Here is a 20,844-nt window from a genome sequence, read left to right as displayed (position 1 = left end):
GGCCTCCCAGGAATATCTCCCTAACGTAACATAACAACTGGCAATAAGACTAGGCACATACCGTCATATCAAAGCTGGACAAGGCAATCCAGTAGGAGGAAAAGGGTCCCAAGAGCAGGCAAAAAAGGTAGGACATTTTTCTTAGTATTATGCCTTTTAAGTCCATCCATTTTCCTGCAAATTTCATGGTGAACTATGAAAAATTCCAAGTCTTCTAAAAGCAATAGGAAGGAAGAAATGGCTGTATATTAGGGCTCTCTAGGGGAACAGAACAGGAGAGAGAGATGGGGAGTTAAAGAGGGAGCCATTAGTGTTTTCTAGGTGGTGGTCTAGGTAACACAACAAAGAATGACTCTCAATGAAAAGACCGAGACCTCAGGCAGTTGGTGAATCCACAAGGCTGGACGTCTCTGCTGGTTTTCAGTCTAAACTGAAATTCTGAGGAAGTAGGTTCTAAGACCAGTGAGAGAACACCTCAGTAGCAGGACAGACGAACTTGCCAGTGAGAATGAGAGCAAGCACCTCTAGAGCAAAAGCTCCCTTCTTCTGTGTCCTTTTCTGTTGGCTGCCACCGGAAGGTGTGGCCCAGGGTTAGGGTGTTTCTTCTCAACTCACATTATCCAATAATAAAAAAAAAAAAATTCACAGGAATGCCCAGCTGCTTGGCTTTTATTTGTTTCCAGATGTAATCAAATTGACAACCAAAATTAGCCATCACAAGTCTACCCACTGTCTGGTTGACACATCTCATTATGTCATGTTTGCTTTCCAAATGAAAACAATAACCAGATCATAATTTGATCTAGGATAATATAACTATCCCACTTACAACCACAAACACATTATACATTTCAGAAGAGGTGGCAATGTCCCTTGAGGAATGTTTAGTCTCTCAGTGTCGCATAACTTAAACGTGATAGTAACCACTGAGTTTTATCTCAATCAAATGTTATATTACATGATGAAAAAAATAGAGTAAAAAAAGCACAAGCATTGAGTAACATATGTGTATATGTGTTCCAGCACAATTTTTAACAAAAGAGGACAGAAATACCCCTGCTAATTATAATCCATATTCCTACAGCTGGTCATAATTGCCTTAGCTGGTATTTGTAACTACCTTGTACTATTCGTCTGGATTTCCTTCAACCTCTGTGATTACTTTAGGTCTTTGTCCTTCTCCTAGAAAAGTGACCCTGACTTCATTCCTGAAGAGTCTGGGCCCTGCGTAGATTTGGGTTGCTATAGTTTCCAACTGCTTTTAATCACAAGACACAGTAACACCACAAGACTCCCAAAAAGTCACCAGCACACCATATATAACCTTCCTTCTCTCCATTGTAGAAATGCAATTCAACTTTCTCCTGGTCGCCTGGATCAATCCCCCTTCTAGCCTTGTTATTCCTTTCTTGACTTGTTGGCTTGTGGCAACAGAAACTCAAAGTGCCCGGGGAGAATTCTGAGCTTCCCGGTCAATGGAATGTTTGTTGTGTGTCCAGGTAGTAGTGCTCCCTGTCGGGAACCAAAACTGCTAGGCCATTTTCTCAGTGGGTCACCAGGGGTGAGGATAAGTGGAACCATTCTCACTTCCACCCCTTGACCCCTGGATGGGTGAGTGGGATGCTGATTCAAAGCACACACTGACTTCTGAAGAATCCTGCTCCAACCACCACCCCCCCCAGGAGACTGCCACTTAATTGGCACTGTCTTTAAAGGGACATTCCACCTTTCTATCAAGCTAGTGGCTTCAAGTCATTGTAGTAACACTAGTGGATTCTATGATCCACTATGGATCAATAGTGGATTCTATGATCATGAGGCCATTGTCGCATTCCTCTAGTGGGAAAGTGCATTTCTTGGTCAGAAGCCATGCAGCATGGAATATCATGAAGACGGATAAGGCATTCGGAAGTCCATGGATTGGCAGAAACATTTCATGCAGGAAAGGCAAATCCACTGCAAGAATAAGTGTCTCTTCCTATAAGGACAAACTGTTGCCTTTTCTACAAAGACAGTGATTCAATGCAGTCACTTGCCACCAGGTCTCTGGTTGGTCACCGGAGGAACGGTGACGTACTGGAGTCACAGTGTTGGTCTCTGCTGTTGGCACACCTAGAACTCGGCCTTGGTGAGTGGCAGTTCATGGTGTTAAGCCCATGCATAACATCTATTTCTGAAAGCATGGGCCCATTGGGCAATGACAAAGACGGATGGAGAAGGAGGCTAAATGTCTACAGAATGTGTCATGTTATCTACTTCATTATTAAGGTCACCCTTTGGGGGACCATTATATGAGACATAAGTATTTTCACATCCTTTGCCCATTTAAAGAGATCTATCCACATACTTCTTCCCCAGATATCTTTCTTGTCGTTTATCCAATCATGGCCTTTCCACATGCCTGACCATCCAGCCATTGGAGCCCATGAGCCAGCGAACAATCACACATCTGGCCATTTCTCCTCCCAAGCAAAATGTATAGGCATATGTACTGCCCAAAGTCCTGCCCACTGTGCACATTTCCCTTCACGGATATCATTCATGGTTGTCCCAGAACGGAGTTGCCATATCGAAGCTGTTCACTTTGGATGGTGCCTGTACAGTGTGCAGTAAACCAGGCCTTCGTCTTCCCTTCCTCACTCAATCTGTCATACCCCATACCCCATGAGGCTATAGGTGCTTGCTTGGGAGCAGAAGGCATTGTAACAGGAGTAGGAACCATAGGCATATGGGTAATTTCTTCATGCAACTTGCTTGTGCCTTTAGGACCTGCTGGGCCTGGTTACATATATGCCACTTCCATTTTATAATGTACTGGTATTGTGCTACTGGGCGGAGGGATACATTTTCTCCAATAGTATAGTGACTAGTAAATTGCTCATGTTACTGTAGGAAACCCCTGGCCTGTACTTCCATAAGTAACACAGTTAAATTCATTGGTTTATTAAGTTATACTTGGATGGAAACATTTTGAAGATTTGTTACTTAGTGCCCTATTTGGGGTAAATACACATTTGTTCACATCTGCGCAGGCAAAGCTCATGCAACAACTCCTGCCAAGAGATGCATAGGCCTGGCACTGTCAGAACTGAGGAGATTTTCTTTGTACACCAACCTTTTCTATCCACTAGAGCTAAAGGACCCAGCCAGCTGACTCTTAACATTCCCATTAAGAGAGCAATCTGATACAGAAGTATTGACCAGTCAAACCAGGAGGCAGCACTACGGAACAAACAGTCAGAAACATCTCCCTTGGGGTCCCAGCGCCCCAAGAACAGCACACTGTCATCACTTACCAAACCCCATGAGAATTAAAGAGCCAACCAACATGATGACAGTCTGGACAGTATCTGTGTAGATCACTGAGGCCAAGCCCCCTGTGGAGAGAAAATAATAGACCGGGACATTTTTATCCATGCGTACTGACTCTCTGTCTTCACCACGGGGCTCTCCTCTATTCCAAACATAGGAATGAGTCAGCAGACAACATCTCATAGCTCCCATGTGAGCCACAGCTTCTCTTGACATCAGTTTCTCCTCGGTGTTTATTGATGCATTTAGTTCATTTTCTCATCATCCTGCTTTACTGAGATGCAAAGTTTTGTGAATTTTGGTGGAATTCCATCTTGGTAAGCTTTTGAATATTAAATAAGGGAAAAGTGAAGATTTTATTCCCTGAAAGCTGATAATAATAATCTCCTCAGTTGCCCCTACAGAGGTTAATATGTCCTGTCTCAAGTGTAGCAAACCTTGTTGGTTTGGAACTCATCAATAATTTATCAGGTGGAGTCCAGAAATAATTACTGACTTGTGTATTGTAACAATATTGTATGCAAAAAAAAATCCCCTTTAAATTCTAGACTCATTGGATTTCCCATGCAAAGGTGTTTCCTTCTGGGGAGGATAATGAGGAGACAAGGACGATCTAAGAAATTAAAGGTCAGGCCCCTAATACACATGCATCTGAAATTGTGTTCAATGCACAGCCATCACCTCAGGTTGTCTTAATTGTTCCCGTTATTTTTTTCCAAGTCAGCTGGTAGAAATTACATCAGCTGATTTAAAATTTATTAAAAAAAAAAAAAAAACTAGTTTAATTTAGTATGCAAGTGACACTAGACCAACATCGATGGTTATGAGAGCCTGTTTGGATCATTGTCACCCACCTTTCACAATAAGCCTACGCCTGCAGTTTCTCCATTTCAGTTGTGACAACTGTGGCTCACTCCTGAGATCCAACATCTTTTATCAGTTTAGCTTCACATTGTGTTTTCCAGGCTTTTGTTGGAATTGCCCCTCTGTCCAAGCCTTCAGCATAATTTTAAGTGGTGATTTAGTTACCAAACACACAGCTGAGTGAACCCATAGCCACCCCAATCCATCTTTTCTGGGTCAATCCCCTTGAGTCTAGTTATGAGCATTCTGTTGTGGGTGTTCAGGTTGCTGTTCTGGCTCCCTGTGCTTTACTCCTATGGTGGCAACAGAATGGTACCTTTAGTTTAGCAATCACAAGGCTAAGACTGAGGTCACTAATCACAGATTGGGAGGAGGATAAACAGGACACCTTACGGATGAATAAACCAAGCTGCAGACTTACCAGCAACCGTGTAAAGAGCAGTGGTAGCCAAGAGGATGAAGACTGCCAGGTTGATGTCTAATCCTAAGGCCAATTGGATGAATATGGCTCCAGAAAATATGCTTGACTAAAAAAGCAACAGTTGGGATAAGAAAGAGACATTATCTCAGACATCTGCTTTTTTGTGCTCCAACAACTTCATGTCCTTTCCTGATAGCCCTGTGTTATTCCTTTGAGATACCACTTAGATGTTCTTACAACAATGTCCCTGAAAACCATCAAACAATGGTCCCTCTCTCCTCTGTACACCGAGTAGGTGCTCAGACAAGACATGGATATACTCAATTAAGACACAGATGTCAATAAGCCTTTTTCTGTATGTTGCGGCTTTGAGGGGCTCAGTAGTTGCTTATAGAAAGTCTCTTGAGCAGAGATCTTCAAAGAAGATGTTACTAACACTGGCATGCTATCAATGAAAACCTTAGGACTGTAAGATGTTGGGGGTCTCCTTCAGAACAATCACTAGGGAGAATTTGTTTCTCTGCTATGGAAATATTTTAATGTCAAGGATGTGTTTGATCCTAGACTTCTTGAACGAATTCACAGCTACACTTCTGTACTGTTCCTCAACTGCCCATGATACAGGTGTTGCTCTTATGATCATTTCGAAGCCAAGGAAACTGAAGCTCACAATATTTGGCCTGTGTCATCCAGACAGACAGCTGCCAGCTGTGGTTTTGAACCCGTGTGATGTTTCTTCAAACCCCAGACTATTAGATACTTTGCTATTGTGCTGTTGCAACATTTAAGACAGTGCTGTTTTGAACCTTTAGGAATTACTACATTAAACAGAGTAACTTAATGTCAAACCAACAGGAAAAAGATAATCATAGGAGAGAAAAATGCAAGACATGGGAACAAATTGACTTCAGTTCTAATAATAATAGAAAGATCTGGAAAAAAGAGAGAGATGGTGACCTTTATGCAAGATCTGGGATTTAGACAGTCTCACCTTGCCAACATATATTAGCTGGGAAGCAATGAATCAAATTTAAAGGTGTAGATAAGGCTAGTGAAAATTCCCTCTAACTTGTGACTGAGGGTGCACCGTCTTCAGTTCTGAACAAAGTCAGAATAGCCTAAATAAATTCTCAAACCAAATCACCAAACTCACTTTGACAATAGGGTTCTCAGTGAGGAAAAGGAATAAATTGTAAATAAAATAATCAACACTGCATTTGACCATGCACAGTAGTCTTGTATGCAGAAGAGAAACTTACAAGAAATCTTGAATTGGGGCTTAGGTTATTTTTTATTATATTATTGAGGTAATTATGAAAACATTTTTGATGTATTATAAAAATGGTCAAACAAATGGTGGCTTAGATTGCCAGGTTTCTCAGTTACAAACAGAAGAAATAAACACACACATATGAAGCCGGTGAAAGCAAAACACTCTTCAGAAATTTACTGTCATTAAGAGCATTAGTGTGACTCCTGGGTTAGAATGTCGGTGACATGCTTCCTCTATATGATAAAAAAGAAGAGTCAAGATAAAAAAGAACAGACTCAGGACTGGAGAGATGGCTCAGTGGTTAAGAGCACTGGCTGCTCTTCCAAAGGTCCTGAGTTCAATTCCCAGCAGCCACATGGTGGCTCACAGCCATCTACAATCTCTAATGAGATCTGGTGCCCTCTTCTGATGTGCAGGCACACATGCAGACAGAACACTGTATACATAATAAATAAATACATCTAAGACAAAACAACAACCACTGCAACAACCCAGAGTCTCCCCAAACAGGACAGGAAAGGAAAAAAGAAAAACAAACAAACAAACAGAGAGAGGGAGTGGTAGGATAGTGGAAAACAGAGCAACAAGCCACACAGAGTTTACTTCTCCCCAGGAGGACAAGGAGGAGCAAAACCCAAATCCAAAAGGTAAGCAAGACAGCCTAGGAGAAAAGATGGCACTAGTGCCCTCAGGGCAAGCCCCAGCTCTCATGGCGACTCCTGTGGTAGGATGTGTCAATATAAAGCAGAATTCCTCTGTCACTTCTCATGACTAAAAGGAGTGTGGCCATGTGCTACCTGCGGAGGGAGCCTATTGTTCAATATTGAGCAACCCTCAAGGCCTGAGAACAGGGAAGAGCAATCGATCAGAGAGCATTGATTCAACCTGCCTCAGTCCCAAATTCAGAAGTGACCATGGGATACAGCTGTGAAGAGCAAGCGGGCCTGCCTCCGACATGGCCCAAACTGGAAGCAGCGAGAGACTCAGCTCAGGCAGTGATATGAACCAAGAACGCCACATCCCTGGTTACCTGACGCAGACCCATCAGCTGATTATAACTTTGGAATCTGATAACACTGCTGTCAGCTAAGGTCGCCCTCTGGAGCCACCTAGTTCCCATGAGTCTCACTTCTGAGGAAACTGAGAAACATAGCACAAATATAAGTTGTTTCCTGGCAGAAGGCCTCCACGTCCTGTGTCTGTGCCCGAGAATCCCACTGCACTGTCTCCACAAGGCGAACTTAAATTTTCATTCAAAACAGACCACCAGTAGGAACATGGAAACATTCAGATTGAAAACTCATGTTACCTAAACCTAGTAAGCTGGCTTGGTTGTAATAAATACTTAGCTCAGCAGAAATGCTGCAGTGAAGGAAAGGCTCTCTCAGGAGCACTGAGATACCTCTGTGCTCTGTACGTTTGGTGCGATTGTATCTTTAGACACAAATACACATGAGCAAATTGACGACTTTTCCCATATTTTCTACCCTTCATGCTGAAACCTCAAATTCTTTTTTCCACATTTCAGTTGTTTCCAAGGCATATAACTTTTTTTTAATCTTTTAATATTTTCAAATTAAAAAATATTTCTCAACATTTAATTATTATGGCGTCTATTTTAAAGAGGTCATTTTAAACAAAATAAAAGGCATTAAAAAAAAGTCAGTGTAATAGTATAAAGCACTTCCTTTCTGGTTCATGTGGGTTGTTATTAGAAATATTAATCTGGACTGGCTCTGAGAAAGAATGAAAAAGTGACAGTGGAGAAAACAAAGATCAAAATGGCTGCAGAATGGCCAAAGAGAACGTGAAGAGGAAGAGAAGGAGGAGGAGGACTGTGTCGACTGCGTGTGCACTAGATTCTTATGTATAAGGCACAAAGGAACAGTTTTCAATATTTTGTAAATATTCAGTTAGCCCAGAAAGATTCCAGAATGAGCACTCTTTCCCTAGCACAGCTATTTCCCTGGCTCTGCAGACTCTGTGACTGCTCTGACTCCTGTCAGCTTCCCACAACCCAGACTCAGTCCCTGCTCATCGCCAAAGAGCGATGAACCGCACGCTCCCCTTGGCTTTCTGTTAGTCAGCCATGCTCGCCTTCATGAGCATTTTTTTTTTTTAGTTCCAAAGAGAACTCATTTCTACTGACATTAAAATAGATTTGGTACCTAGTCAGCAGATTGTCGTTATTTTAATCTCTTTTATAATTTTTGATTCACATTGTACAGGTGAAAGAGGAGGACATGAGATGGGTCCTTTCTATTTTTGAGTAGCTGTTATTTGAAGAAAAGGTTTAATGTATGTTTTTAAATAAAAAATATATCTTAAATATAATACCTAATGTTCTATTTATATACTTAATATTTAATTATTGTAAATATAGTTTAATATAGTCAATATAATTAATATTTAATATGTGACATATTATAATTGTATACACACCTCCAATTCTTATATTCTTAATGAGAGAGAAGATCTGCCCTCTGAACCCTTGATGGTCTGCACCTCTGTGGATGCGACATCTCTGAAACTCTCCTGTTTCTCACTGATGCTTTATAGAAAACCTCAAGAAGGTTAAGGCGCCAGGCTGTTGAGAAAGCACACAGCCCATCTTGCGACCTTATCACGCCAATCCTACCAACAGTGTATGACCTGTCCAGCAGGTAATATGTCAGGAGGGTGTGAACTCACGGAGATTCTGATGACCAACATGATGAAGAGGGAGAAGACAGAAAAGTAGATCTGGAGTCTCTTCCCACCAAACCGCTTCCTGAGATATTCTGGCATGGTCATCACCTGCAGAGACAGACATCAACAGGGATTCACCGCCGAGCCTACATCTGCTAAACAGCCATGGACAGGAAGGTACTGTGCAGGGCATGTTGGGCTTAACCAGGTGGGAAAGGTGGTAGAATTGCAAGGATGGACTTATCTTGGGGACCTGAGGCAGATCAATTCAGGATTCCATCCCAACATTTACTAGATATTGTAACTTTTGGAAAATACTTTTTAAAAATCTCCTTTTATCCTGTGACATTCTCTCTCTCTCTCTCTCTCTCTCTCTCTCTCTCTCTCTCTCTCTCTCTCTCTCTCTCTCTCTCATATCACAATGTAGCCCAGGGTGGTCTTGAACTTACAATTTCCCTGCTTCCATTTTCTGAAAGCTGGAGTTTTAGGTATATATCACCGTGCTCATCTGCAGTGTGGGTTTAAATGCACGTAGATATTAGGCGCCTACGACACCAAATGCCATACAGATAAAGAAAAAAACAATCTGTGTTATTTCCACTAGTTGTGTATTTAAAAGCAATATTTCATGTAAGCAAAGAACTGCAAACATGGGTAAACAAATTGTTGATTGAATGGATTACAAATATTTATCTCTGTAAATATTCACATGATTATCTTTTTAAGATTTATTTATTTTTATTTTATGTGCATTGGCGTTTTGGCTGCATGCATATCTGTGTGAGGGTGGCAGATGCCCTGGAACTGGAGTTATGGACAGTGGTGAGCTGCCATGTAGTCTCTGGGAATTGAACCCGGGCCCTCTAAAAGAGCAGCCAGTGCTCTTAAGCACTTAGCTAGTGTTCTCTCTCTCTCTCTCTCTCTCTCTCTCTCTCTCTCTCACACACACACACACACACACACACCCTGATTATCTTTTTTTTTTTTTTAAAGACAAGAATTGTATGAAATGCCTACCTGAAGAAATACCTATGGCTTTTAGTATTGAATCTTGAGATAAAATATATCATCTTGTATCACAACAATGGCATGGGATGAAGACAAAACTCTCTTGTCAAAAGGAAAATAGAACAGACAAATAAGCAAGATGTGCAGGCCCAGCATGGAAAGAATGAGGAAATGGTGGCATCACCACTGATGGCTGTAAAGATTTGCGTGGATAACACTGAGTCATGTGCTGCTGCCCATGCGAATAAAAAGAAGATAGGGAATCACTGCAGAAATCCTCGAAGCCAGCTCTCCAGGAGCAAAGACTCCGTGTTTGCATTCCTTTGTGACACACCACCAACCACAGACCTACAGTCTTCCAACCCTCTCTTCTGCAGCCACCACACTTGTTTGGACTCAGGTGGCCTTGCATGTGCTGTCCTTTTCCTCCTCCATTCTGGTCTCCCTATGGTACTCCTAGACCAGCCACTGCTACCCTCCTCATGTCCATCCCTTGCGACCCTCCGCCACACACGGAATGAATCCAGCATGCTCATGGTTCTCTGGTGCCCTCCTTAGCCATCCTCCCAGATCATCTCCCTTCCCTTGGGATTCACTGACATCTGTGGCTTGACCCAGGGTACCCCCTAGTTCTGCCCCTGCTGCCCACCCCCATGAGGCGCCTTGCCTTTCTTGCTTGACTTTCACCCCCACCACCCACTTCACTGATCTGGAACTGTCTAGAATCTGAACTCACGGTTCTAACCAAAATGAAAGCTCTGGGTCCTGTTAGAGTCTGAGACCTGAAATCCAGCCAGAGTGGTCTCAAGACTGGAAACCCAAGCATCATTCGGATGATCAGTAACCTGTCAGATCAGGGTAACCAAAAAAATCAAATACCCACCCAACAAAAACAAGACTATATATCCATGGCAAGAAATACTTGGCATAACTCCAGATGCCTAAATCCCAGCGCAAAAACAAACAAAAACCCACAAACATGAACAACCAAGACAATATTCCAGAAGCCAGTGCCACTATTGTGCCAGGAATGAATTACATCTTGTTGAGTCATTGGCAAAGGGGCCCCCGTGTTAGTCCCCTAAATACCACAGGCTATTGGTTATTTTCCACACCCTGATGGTATGCCCGATTTCTGAAGACAACAGTTATTTATGTCACTGAACAAAGAGAAGTCAAGCTAGTGACTAACTAGAACCTTCACCCTTACTGATTAGCATCCATGGCACTGCAAAGCATGCTACTGGAGGAGAAAGGTAATCATCAAAATGACCTGGAGACAAGCCCTATGACCTATAGGAGCAACCAGCTTTCAAGACATACTGGTGCAATAGTGACAAAAAGGTTATGGGAGTAACCAACCACTTTGTGATCAAATTTAAGGCCACTCCATGAAATGGAATCCATAGCTGACAGTGCTAAAGGGTCTAAGAACATGACTAGGTAGGTTAACAGGCCTAGGGGAAAGCCTAATAATATTATTCTGCTAAAGGATAGATCAGTACCTCACCCAACTCACATTAGAGAATATTTAAACCTATAAACTTTCCTCTTAGAACTGCCTTCCTTGTGTACCAAAGATCTAATTAGACACATATCCTACCAAATAAACCCTCAGTACCAGAAATAAATTGTATCTTTTTATGTTATTGGCCAGTGGGGCCCAAACCGCACTCCAAACATCACAGGCTATTGTCAATGCTACTAGTTACCTTCCACAAGCTAATGGTAAGATCTTATTGCACATGTTACCACATACGTACGTCGTTAAAAAGAAATAAAGGTGGTGCTCAACTAGAAGAGTCACCCCTACTGAGCAGTATTTATTGTGCTTTTAAAAAAAATAGTAGAGAAAAAAATACCAATCTCACCCACCTACAAACCCTGTGAGCTGCAGTACCAATCTTTCTGCAAGATATACCCATTGATGCAATAACGGCAAAAATGCTATGAGAGTAACCAACCACTGTTGGATTAGATTTAAAATCTGTTCCAAACTGGGCGCGGTGGCACACACCTTTAATCCCAGCACTTGGAAGGCACAGGCAAGCAGATCTCTGTGAGTTCAAGGCCAGCCTGGTCTACAAAGCAAGTCCAGGATAGCCAAGGCTTCACAGAGAAACCTTATCTCAAAACAATTTTTTAAATAAATAAAATCTGTTCCAAGAGATTGGAGCCATACATGACACTGTTAATGATGCCAAGATGAGACAAGATAGATCATGAATCATAGGGGAAAACCTTCTACTATTAGTCTGCTGAATGAACAAAACAAGAAAATATATTCTAATGGCGTATGCTATATCCATAGATCAGTGTACCAGTCAACCATCATCAGAGAAGCTTCTTTTTGTAGTAGATGGTAATTAGGACAGAGATTCAGAATTGATCCATGATTTTGTAGCACTAAGCACTAAATGGGAGGTCTTTATCACATCCTTCCCCTCAAAGCTCAGTGAGTGTGGTGGTTTGAATAAAAATGGCCCTCTTAGGCTCATGTATTTGAATGGTTAGTCACCAGGAGGTGGCACTATCTGAAAGAAATAAACGGATTAGAAGGTGTGGCCTTGTTGGAGTGTCACTGTAGGTGTGCTTTAAGGTGTCAAAAGCTCATGTCAAGGCCAGAATCTGTCAGCCAGGATTTAGCTGTTGACTGCTTCTTCAGCGCCACATGTGCCTGCTTCCTGCCACCCAGGCTCCCTGCCGTGATGATACTGGTCTAAACCTCTGAAACTGTGAGCCAGGCTTCAATGAAATGCATTCCTTTGTAAGAATTGTCTTGGTCAGCCAGGCGTGGTGGTGCACACCTTTAATCCAGCACTCGGGAGGCAGAGGCAGGCGGATCGCTGTGAGTTCAAGGCCAGCCTGGTCTACAAAGTGAGTCAAGGCAGCCAAGGCTACACAGAGTGACCCTGTCTTGGAAAAAAAAAAAGAAAAAAGAAAGAAGACAAGAATTGTCTTGGTCATGGTGTCTCTTCACAGCAATGGAATACCAGCTAAGACAGCGATCTATGCGGGTCTACACAGAAAGTGCATAAGAGCCATAAGTGGTGAACCACGCTAAAGAAACAGCAGTTTCCAGCCAAACATGGCGAAGGGACAAACGAACTCACAGAGACTGTGACAGTGTGTGCACAACCTGTACAAGTTCAATCCAGATACCACCCAGCACAGAAAAAAGGAAGAGAGCACAAAGTCCCTCTGCTACTCAAGAAGTTATTTATAGCAGACAACTGCTAAGAAAGAATCGGTTTTCTCTCGTTGATATCACTGGGTATATCGCGCATGCTCAGAGGGAGCTGCACACACAACACGGATTCCATGATTTTGTTTGTTTGGGTTTTGTTAGTGTTGTTTTGGTTTGTTTTAGTATTTTTCTTTCTTTTTCTTTTTAAAGAGAGGGAAAACCCATGAAGGGTATGTAGTAATGTAAAGACAATCTGAGAGTGGCTAGGAGAGGGGAAAGAATAATATATTGTGTGAAAAAAATTAATTAAAAAATAAATACACAATGAAATGAATAAAACACATGAAAGTCTATGAATCTATCTGGAAAAGAAAGCTTTAATGTTCTGAGAGGATTTTTTTTTTCTACTTTTTTTTTTTTTTTCTCCCCGATGGGAAATGTCAGCCTCTTTAGGTAAACCTGTTTCTCCATATTGAAATGTAAATGTTCATCTTACACTTGTGTCATCACTTTGTCTTGACAGCAGATAAATTTTGGTATTTGCCGTTTGTTTCTAAGTCTCACAGCTAAGATTTCTCTGATAGTGAGATAAGACTTCAGATTTGGACTTTTGAGCTGCTTCTAGAATGACCTCAGACTTTGGAACCATTACCACAGCCTGAGAGTGTTTATACTATGAGGCAGGCACTCTCTTTGGAGACCAGGGACAGAATTGTATGACTTGGGTGATGTGTCTCCCAAAGGTCTCATGAGGCTCCCATTTGGTGTCCCACGTAGTGGTGTTGGGATTGGGTCATCTACGCAGGGTGGGGCCAAGTGGGAAGACAGTTTGGCACTGGGAGCACCAGCACCGCAGGTGGATTATGCTGTTCTTACAGAGTGAGAGAGTTCTTTAGAAACTCGCATCTATAAAGCAAGTGCACGGAGCACGCTTGACTCCTTCTCTGGCTCATCACTATATTTTTCCATTTCTTCCCCATATTTTGATGCAACAGCAGGAAAAGTGTTCCAGGAAGTATCTGGTCTCACCTCCCTGACTGTGAGCTAAATAAACTTGTTTTCTTTAGAAAGTACTCTGTTTCTGACCTTTAGATAGGTACACAAAATTGACTAATACACACTCTGAACACCCATTTCCAGAGTGAGTCATTGCGTTTCCTGTTTACACATTAACACCTCTCTATCGTTTCCTGTTCACACATCAGCACCTCTCTATAGTTTCCAGCTCCACTAAAGGCAGCTCCTTCGCTCCAGACCATCAGGCCTCACACCTCTGAGCTGTTCCTAATGCCGCCCACTGGGGCCGGATTTGCTACTTTGTGGGTTCTTCCCTTTCCCTCCCTTGATCTCCCCCCACCATGCTTCACCCCTTAACGGTAGATAAGAGAGAAACAAGGATAGAGAGGAAAGAAAAAGAGACCCCCAAATAAAATCAGGGGTCAGAAAGGGGGTGACGTTATCGTTAGACTGCTTCCTGCTGATGAGGGCATCAAGTTCCTTGGGGCAAGTTTGATCTTTGCTGTCAAGATATTAATTGAATTTCTTCTTATTGTTTATTCTTTGCACATAACTACCTAACAAACCACCACCAATAGCAACCAACCAACAACCAACAACCAGCCTCCCCACCCCAACCTCTTGGGACCCTAGCCTGTATATACCCTCCGCAAAGTCCCCAGAATTCCAAACGGCACACACTATCTGCATTTGGCAAAAGCACACCCCCACCAGAGAATGAGGCAAATCATAGTCAGCTGCTGCAAACCAGCCCCAGATCCTTACACCTTGGATCAAAAGAAAAGCACATCATATAATCTTCCTGTGCTTCTTAGAGAAACCAAATTCTCACTACAACTCATAACTCTCATTTGTCATGAATCCAATTGTCTCTGTCTCAGCAAGATCTCCCTCTTCCAATCAACTTCCTCCCCAGGAGATTGTGATTTATTTTGTAATGTCTCTGTCAAGTTGCCTCCCAGAGGCCACTTAATCGAGTTCTTTCTTCTCTCCGTTGATTGAGTAGAGGTTCCTAAAAACAAATCTGGTCATGAACTTTAGCTTTCTGCCACTTCCCAGAGGCAGCATGAGGATCTTTCAGAATTGAACCCCATCCCATGCAAACCCACCTCCATCTTCTGCCACTCTTCCTGCTCTTTATATTTTAACCGACCTACAGATAATGCAGAATCTCTCATGGTGTTTAGCTTCTGAATGTTTTCTCTAGCACTCTTGGGTCTGACTTTTCCTGTCTACAGGAGCGATGCCCCTCAGGATAATGCCAGGTCATTGTTGGTTGCTTCTCATGAACTCCCCTGAGAGCACACAGTGGTCCTCGACTCAGGTCCTACACCAGGTAAACACAACCACAGTGGCCATTCCACAAAGCAGTACAGTCCTCACCCACCTGTGGCCACATTCCGTACCGAACTTCCCAGGAAAGGAATGGAATTTTCACTACCTATACATTTTTAGCGGTAGACCATGCGAAGAAGGTTGAGTATTGAGTTTCACTACAAAGACGTTAGCGAAGAGAAGCGTACTGGAGATTCCTTCTGGAAGACCCACTTGTAGGTCTGTGAATACTCACCCCTGCCTTGATGTAGATGGGGACAAACACCCACCCAAGAAGCAGCACCATAAACATGGCCTATAAGAAACCAAGACGAGAATGTTAGAGTTGAGGAGGCACTGCTTGTGAGATGCAGGCCATAGAGTAGAAAAATAGCAAAAAACAAAAAGCAAAAACCAGCCAAGTAACCAAGACAAACCAAAATAACTATTTTTATTAAATCTTGTCCCACTGAAACAGTTACGATCTTTGGACAACTGTCCTTCCTTTCCTCCCTGTTTATGATTCAGAAGCTAACACTTTCTGAGACATAGGACGTGACCCAAGGTCTGAGGTGGAAAATGATCAGACAACATGGCAGAGTGGGGCATACTTGGGCCACTGAAAAAGCATAAAATGTTTATGACAAAGTGTTGCCCTTGGATGGCAGGCTGTGAGCATGATATTCTTGAATAGGTAAAGCAATCAGAAGGGCATCCCAAGCTATTTGGAGATTCTTGGTGCTAATCATATCTCCCCAGAGAAAACATCAGCAAAGACATAACCAATCTTAACTTGTGCTTGTGGGTTCTTGACAGGTGTAACCATATTTCCTCAGCAACCCAGTGAGCCAGCGACTCTAACCAGTTTTCCTTGTCATACAGAGGTGGAAACCACACCTTGTGCAGATTAGACAAGCACAGTGTCACAGTCTAAAGGAGGACAGCTGAGCTTCAGCCTGAAAGTTGCATCCAAGAGGGCCAATGGAACGTGACTCTAGAGGCAAAGTTTACGGTACTATCAGAACCAAACACTGGCCAAAGGGCGCATCTGGAGGCCGGGTGTATATTGGAGGCTTTCCTGTTACCAGCGTCAAATTAAAAGAAATATGTATCAAGGGAAGAGCGAAGGTGTTTATGATGACTCTCAGTCATTCCTAAGTCCACTCGGGGATGGTCTGTCTAAACTTTGACCGTGGTCTGGCTTTCTTCTGCATTAGTGTCCTCCCCCTCACCAGCATGCACACACAGTACACATACAAACATTGTGCGGAAAAGATAAGCTCAAGTTCCTGTAGCATGTGCCAAGTCCCCTCTATTATCTGTGTGGGATTCCTCCCAAAGGATCCCTCAGGACACTATGCACGATTTTCTCCCGGTGTTTTCTACACTACTGAGTTCGTTTGTTTCTTCTATCAGAATATAAATGTCTCAAAGATGGAAACCATTGATTTTGTATTTTATATAGTTGATTTCTAGAAATATAGGGTCTAGGAAGAAGAGAGAAAATTGAGAGTTCAATCAATCAACGGAAAAGTGAAAGTGCATGTTAGGTCAGAGGAAATCCTTTGACAGCACTTACATTCCATAGTATTGCTACAACAGCAATTCCTGAAGCTGCTCCTGTCCCAGCCATGGCCACAAAGTGGTTACTGCCAATGTTAGTGGCAAAGAGAGAGGCGCCCATCTGAAATGCAAGAGAAGAGAGTGTGGGTGGAGTTAAAAGATCCAAAGTAGAGCTATTGACAGCAGAGTTGACGCCATGTTTAAATTACTTCTTAGAACAGGATTTCACCAACTTCAGCTCATGGGCTGAAATTGTGTGTGTGTGTGTGTGTGTGTGTGTGTGTGTGTGTGTGTGTGTGTGTGTTATTCTGGAGGAATTCTTTTGTTTTATTGCAAAAAAGACAAAATATCTGAGGCAGAAGAAAACCAGTTTACATAGGGTATATCATTGTATTTCAGTGAAAAATACCCTCTGATGGCTTCCTTTTTAAAAATGCCTTGAGGGACTGGAAAGGTGGCTCAGTGGATAAAGTGGTCTGGATGCAAGGGTGAGGACCATTATTAAGAACCAGAAAACTTCAGAACCCAGTAAACCAGGCAGTTGTGTCAGCCACCTGTAATGTCAGAAATCAAGGATAGAAAATGGGTCCTTTAGGGTCATGCTGGGTTTAGCTAGATGAGCTCCAGAGTCAGGGAAAGACCTTGTGTAAATCAATGAAGTGGAGAGTGATCCAGGAAAACATCGAATGTCAACTTTAGGCTCCCACATGAGGGTATACCCACACAGTTGCACAACTTAACACACATACACACACAAACATGCATCCATGCACATACCAATACCACAGACATACACAATGCAAAACAATTACCTTGCATGCTGGATGTGGTAGCACATGAGTGTAAACTTAACAAACGGAGGGTAAAGTAAGAGCCTCTGCCATACACTAAGACCCTAGTTCACAAAACAAAAACAAAAAACATGTTGCTCTGCCCAATACAGCAGTGCATGCCTATGATTCCACTACTAGACCAATGGAGCTAAGAAAACTCCTCTTTAAAACATATTTTTTTTTCCACTTGACTAGTCCTAAAGACTGCATTAGTCCACTGATGGCTTATTTTCATAGGACCTGAATTCTTTTCATACTAATTTAACACCTGACCTCAGCAATCTTACGTCTGCTTAACTGATTAACTTTGTCTTGGTTTAGCTTTGGGAGGGCGGGTGTATCTATCTAGAATTCATCCATTTCTTTTTAGACTTTACGGATTGTGGAATCCCTATGGTTCTTTTGAATCACCTCAGTGTTTGTGGTAAGGCTTGCTTTGCGTCCTTGTGTGTGTGATCTGTTTTGGAGGAACTGCTGTTTGGGTGGACCGCTCCAGAGAGAGAGGGTAGGGCCATGAGCTACGGGATTATTTAACGGTAGGATTTCCCTGTTTAGTTTTTCCAGTGACTTGTACACTGGTGAGGATGCACTGTTGCCTGACAACAGGACAAATCTAACCCTCAATCAACACACCAGATTCAAGGATGCTGTTACGAATTTCGAATGGCTAAATTGTTTTAAAACCTCAAGAAGGATGATATTTGGGGCAAAGTGAAAATAAATGTAATTTCTTTTCCACAAACAGTTTTACTGAAAGACAACCATGTTCCTTGGTTTAACATATTGACCATGGGCAACTCTTGTGATGCAACAGCAGGATTGTGTTATCGAAGATTAGACAGTCTTGCTTGCAATTTTGCCTCCCGGAAAAGCTTATTGAACACTGCCTTGGGGGTACTTTGGTGTTTCTGCAAATATACTTTTAAATAAGCCTGTCTTTGGACCACTGCCAGTCTCTCAAAAGATTTTCGTGACTTAAGCCAGTCTCAAGGACCTCACACTCCAGAATGAGGAAATCCTCTCCTACCTCCCAACCTAGGACATCCTTTATGTGCCACTGTCTGCTTTTCTTAAGCCTCGGGTGCCAAGAGTGGTCTTCTGAAAGGCCATGGCTGAGTACCACACCTTGTTCGGCAAAATTGGTATCAAGGACCCTGCAGTGCTGTATCTACTCCCACACATTCAGTCCTTGGTGCATTGTTTCTTCTGTTCAGCCTGTTGGGTGAAATTGAGCTGCTTTGCAATTTTGGGGCTGCCTACTACTCGCATGCTTGGGGAAGGGCAATGTCTGACTCCATGTCAAAAACAAAAGTCTATTTTGCACGCTCAGCAAGCCAGATCATTTTCCAATCCTCATTTCCTTTCATCCTACGTGGATCAGTAAGGAGATTTTTAATTGAGTCATTTCTTGAGGACCCACCCCACACAGAATCCAACTCTAACACCTTCTGGGGGCAGAGAGGAAGGCGCAGCCTCTTGCAATGGAATCCTAGCCAAAAATAGTTACACATTGAAACGCAGGAAGGAAAATGCCCAAAAAGCGAGAGTTGAAGAGGATGGCCACAAATGCCATCACAGGGGCACAGCATGCTCTCAGAGACAGCATCCAACATAACGGGTAACCAGGAGCTGGGTGGGGGTTGAGCACACCTTTAGTCACAGGGCTCGGGAGGCAGAGGCAGGCAGCCTGGCCTATAGGGCAAGTGTAACAGCCCTGGTTGCTGCACAGAGAAACCCTGTCTGGGAAAACCAGGGAAAACGTTAACCAGGAATAGCTGGCAGGACTAGACTGGCCAGGGTCTTACCTGGACTCATCCTGGCAGAGGGCAGAGTTAGCTCACGGTTGGGAAGGAGAGAGGAGTGTATAGAGCACATAGGAAACCAAGGCCAATAATTCTTGGTGACACTACTGTGGAAGTAACATGAGTGGAGTTCAGCTGAGGGTTCCTAAAGGCAAGGCCGAACCTCTCAATTGGTGACACTCCAAATTCTCTCTCATAAGCCACAAACAAGAACTCTGGGACTTCAGAAAGGAACCACCAGCACATCATTAATTATTAATTCTCTCTTTGTAAACAGGGCAGAGAGAGAGAGAGAGAGAGAGAGAGAGAGAGAGAGAGAGAGAGAGAGAGAGAGAGAGAGAGAGAGAGAGAGAGAGAGGATGGATGGATGAATGCATGGATGCATGGAAGAATAAATTAGTTCATCTTCAGAAATCTCCAGCCCACTTACCAGCCACCAGGCCACATCCCGACCAGCCAGGAAGAAGCCTCCAACAGTGCCTCTGTTGCTTTTCGCCATTGACTGAGGAAGAAAGAGAGACATCAGACCACAGCAGCTGGTGTGTCACAGCTCCAGACACATGGACAGGCGCTGGCAGGAGTGAGTTCTCTCTCAGAGACACACACTCTCTAGTGACTGTCGCAGGGACCATTTTCAGTAGAGTTAGAGCACTAGGAGGATTTTAAGAAGTCGTCCTCTCTGAAAAACAGCTGTTTCCTGTCACTTGTGGGAATGGTATATGACCTGAGCTGTGCTGTGCTGTGTGTGCTGTGCTGTGTAAGAATTTGCAGCACAGAGTTCAGTCCTGAAAACAGATGAAGAGATCACAAATGATGCAAGAGGCCAGCCCACCAAGCTAGAAGTTCAAACAATTAAAGAAAATGAGATAACATGTTTTTCTCCCTTTATTCTAGGTGCTAGAGATGCAAACAGAGCCAGTCTGCTGTTCGCAGTCCTCCCTGTAGTCAAATAATAATTATTCTGCCTCAAAAATGAGCCCACTGGGCACTACCACACACCAGAAAGTGATTCAGATAGGAAGACAATGACACTAGCAAGAACCCATTGTTGTCTCAGTCCCTCACGACACCCCTCTTCTGCCCTACGACACTGACCCCCAAGCCTGGTGCCCACCGAAAGCCCATATGGTTTCCACATACCCACAGCCCCACAGCGAGCACCACTATGAAGTAGATGACAATGACAGAGATGTCAGCAGCATTCTGAATGCGCTGTGACACTACAGGAGGCTCCTCAGTCGGAGCCATCGAGCTAGGACTTAAAGTGCTAGCCATGGCTTTGGCAGGTTCTGTTCCCTCCCTAAGCATCACTCTGTCTTTATGTGGGCACTGGGTTAATGATCAATCCTTGGGCAAAGGGAACACGACATCAGGCATGATCTTGGACACATGGACCTTACACCTCTCCTATGTGTCCAAGCATTGGGACCTTGGCCCTTCAGCTGTCAGTGATCTTGGTAGCATGTAAGAGCGAGTGATAATGGGCAGAAAAGGGGTGCAAATGGGCAAAATGGTCATGGATGGAAAAGACAGCACAGTCAAGACTGCACAGGTTCAGCGGC

At 43.2% G+C, this 20,844-nt stretch overlaps 1 protein-coding gene across 1 annotated transcript in view; it reads right to left on the bottom strand.

Annotated features, from left to right (window-relative positions):
* The window catches only part of LOC127195726 (solute carrier family 5 member 4-like), a 49,861-nt gene extending 29,274 nt beyond the window's left edge, over positions 1 to 20,587 (bottom strand). The window contains exons 1-7 of the mRNA XM_051153260.1: positions 20,423 to 20,587; positions 19,713 to 19,784; positions 16,664 to 16,768; positions 15,341 to 15,400; positions 8,562 to 8,666; positions 4,598 to 4,703; positions 3,297 to 3,377 (exon numbers count right to left, since the gene is read on the bottom strand). Coding sequence (XP_051009217.1) covers positions 3,297 to 3,377; positions 4,598 to 4,703; positions 8,562 to 8,666; positions 15,341 to 15,400; positions 16,664 to 16,768; positions 19,713 to 19,784; positions 20,423 to 20,557 — 664 coding nt within the window. The 5' untranslated portion in view covers positions 20,558 to 20,587. The remainder of the gene's footprint in view (positions 1 to 3,296; positions 3,378 to 4,597; positions 4,704 to 8,561; positions 8,667 to 15,340; positions 15,401 to 16,663; positions 16,769 to 19,712; positions 19,785 to 20,422) is intronic.
* Between the last annotated feature and the right edge of the window lie 257 nt (positions 20,588 to 20,844).

This window comes from Acomys russatus, chromosome 11 (assembly GCF_903995435.1).
Source record: "Acomys russatus chromosome 11, mAcoRus1.1, whole genome shotgun sequence".
Lineage (NCBI taxonomy): Eukaryota > Metazoa > Chordata > Mammalia > Rodentia > Muridae > Acomys > Acomys russatus.
Note: the sequence above shows the minus strand (reverse complement) of the source record. Positions and strands in the feature narration are given on the sequence as shown.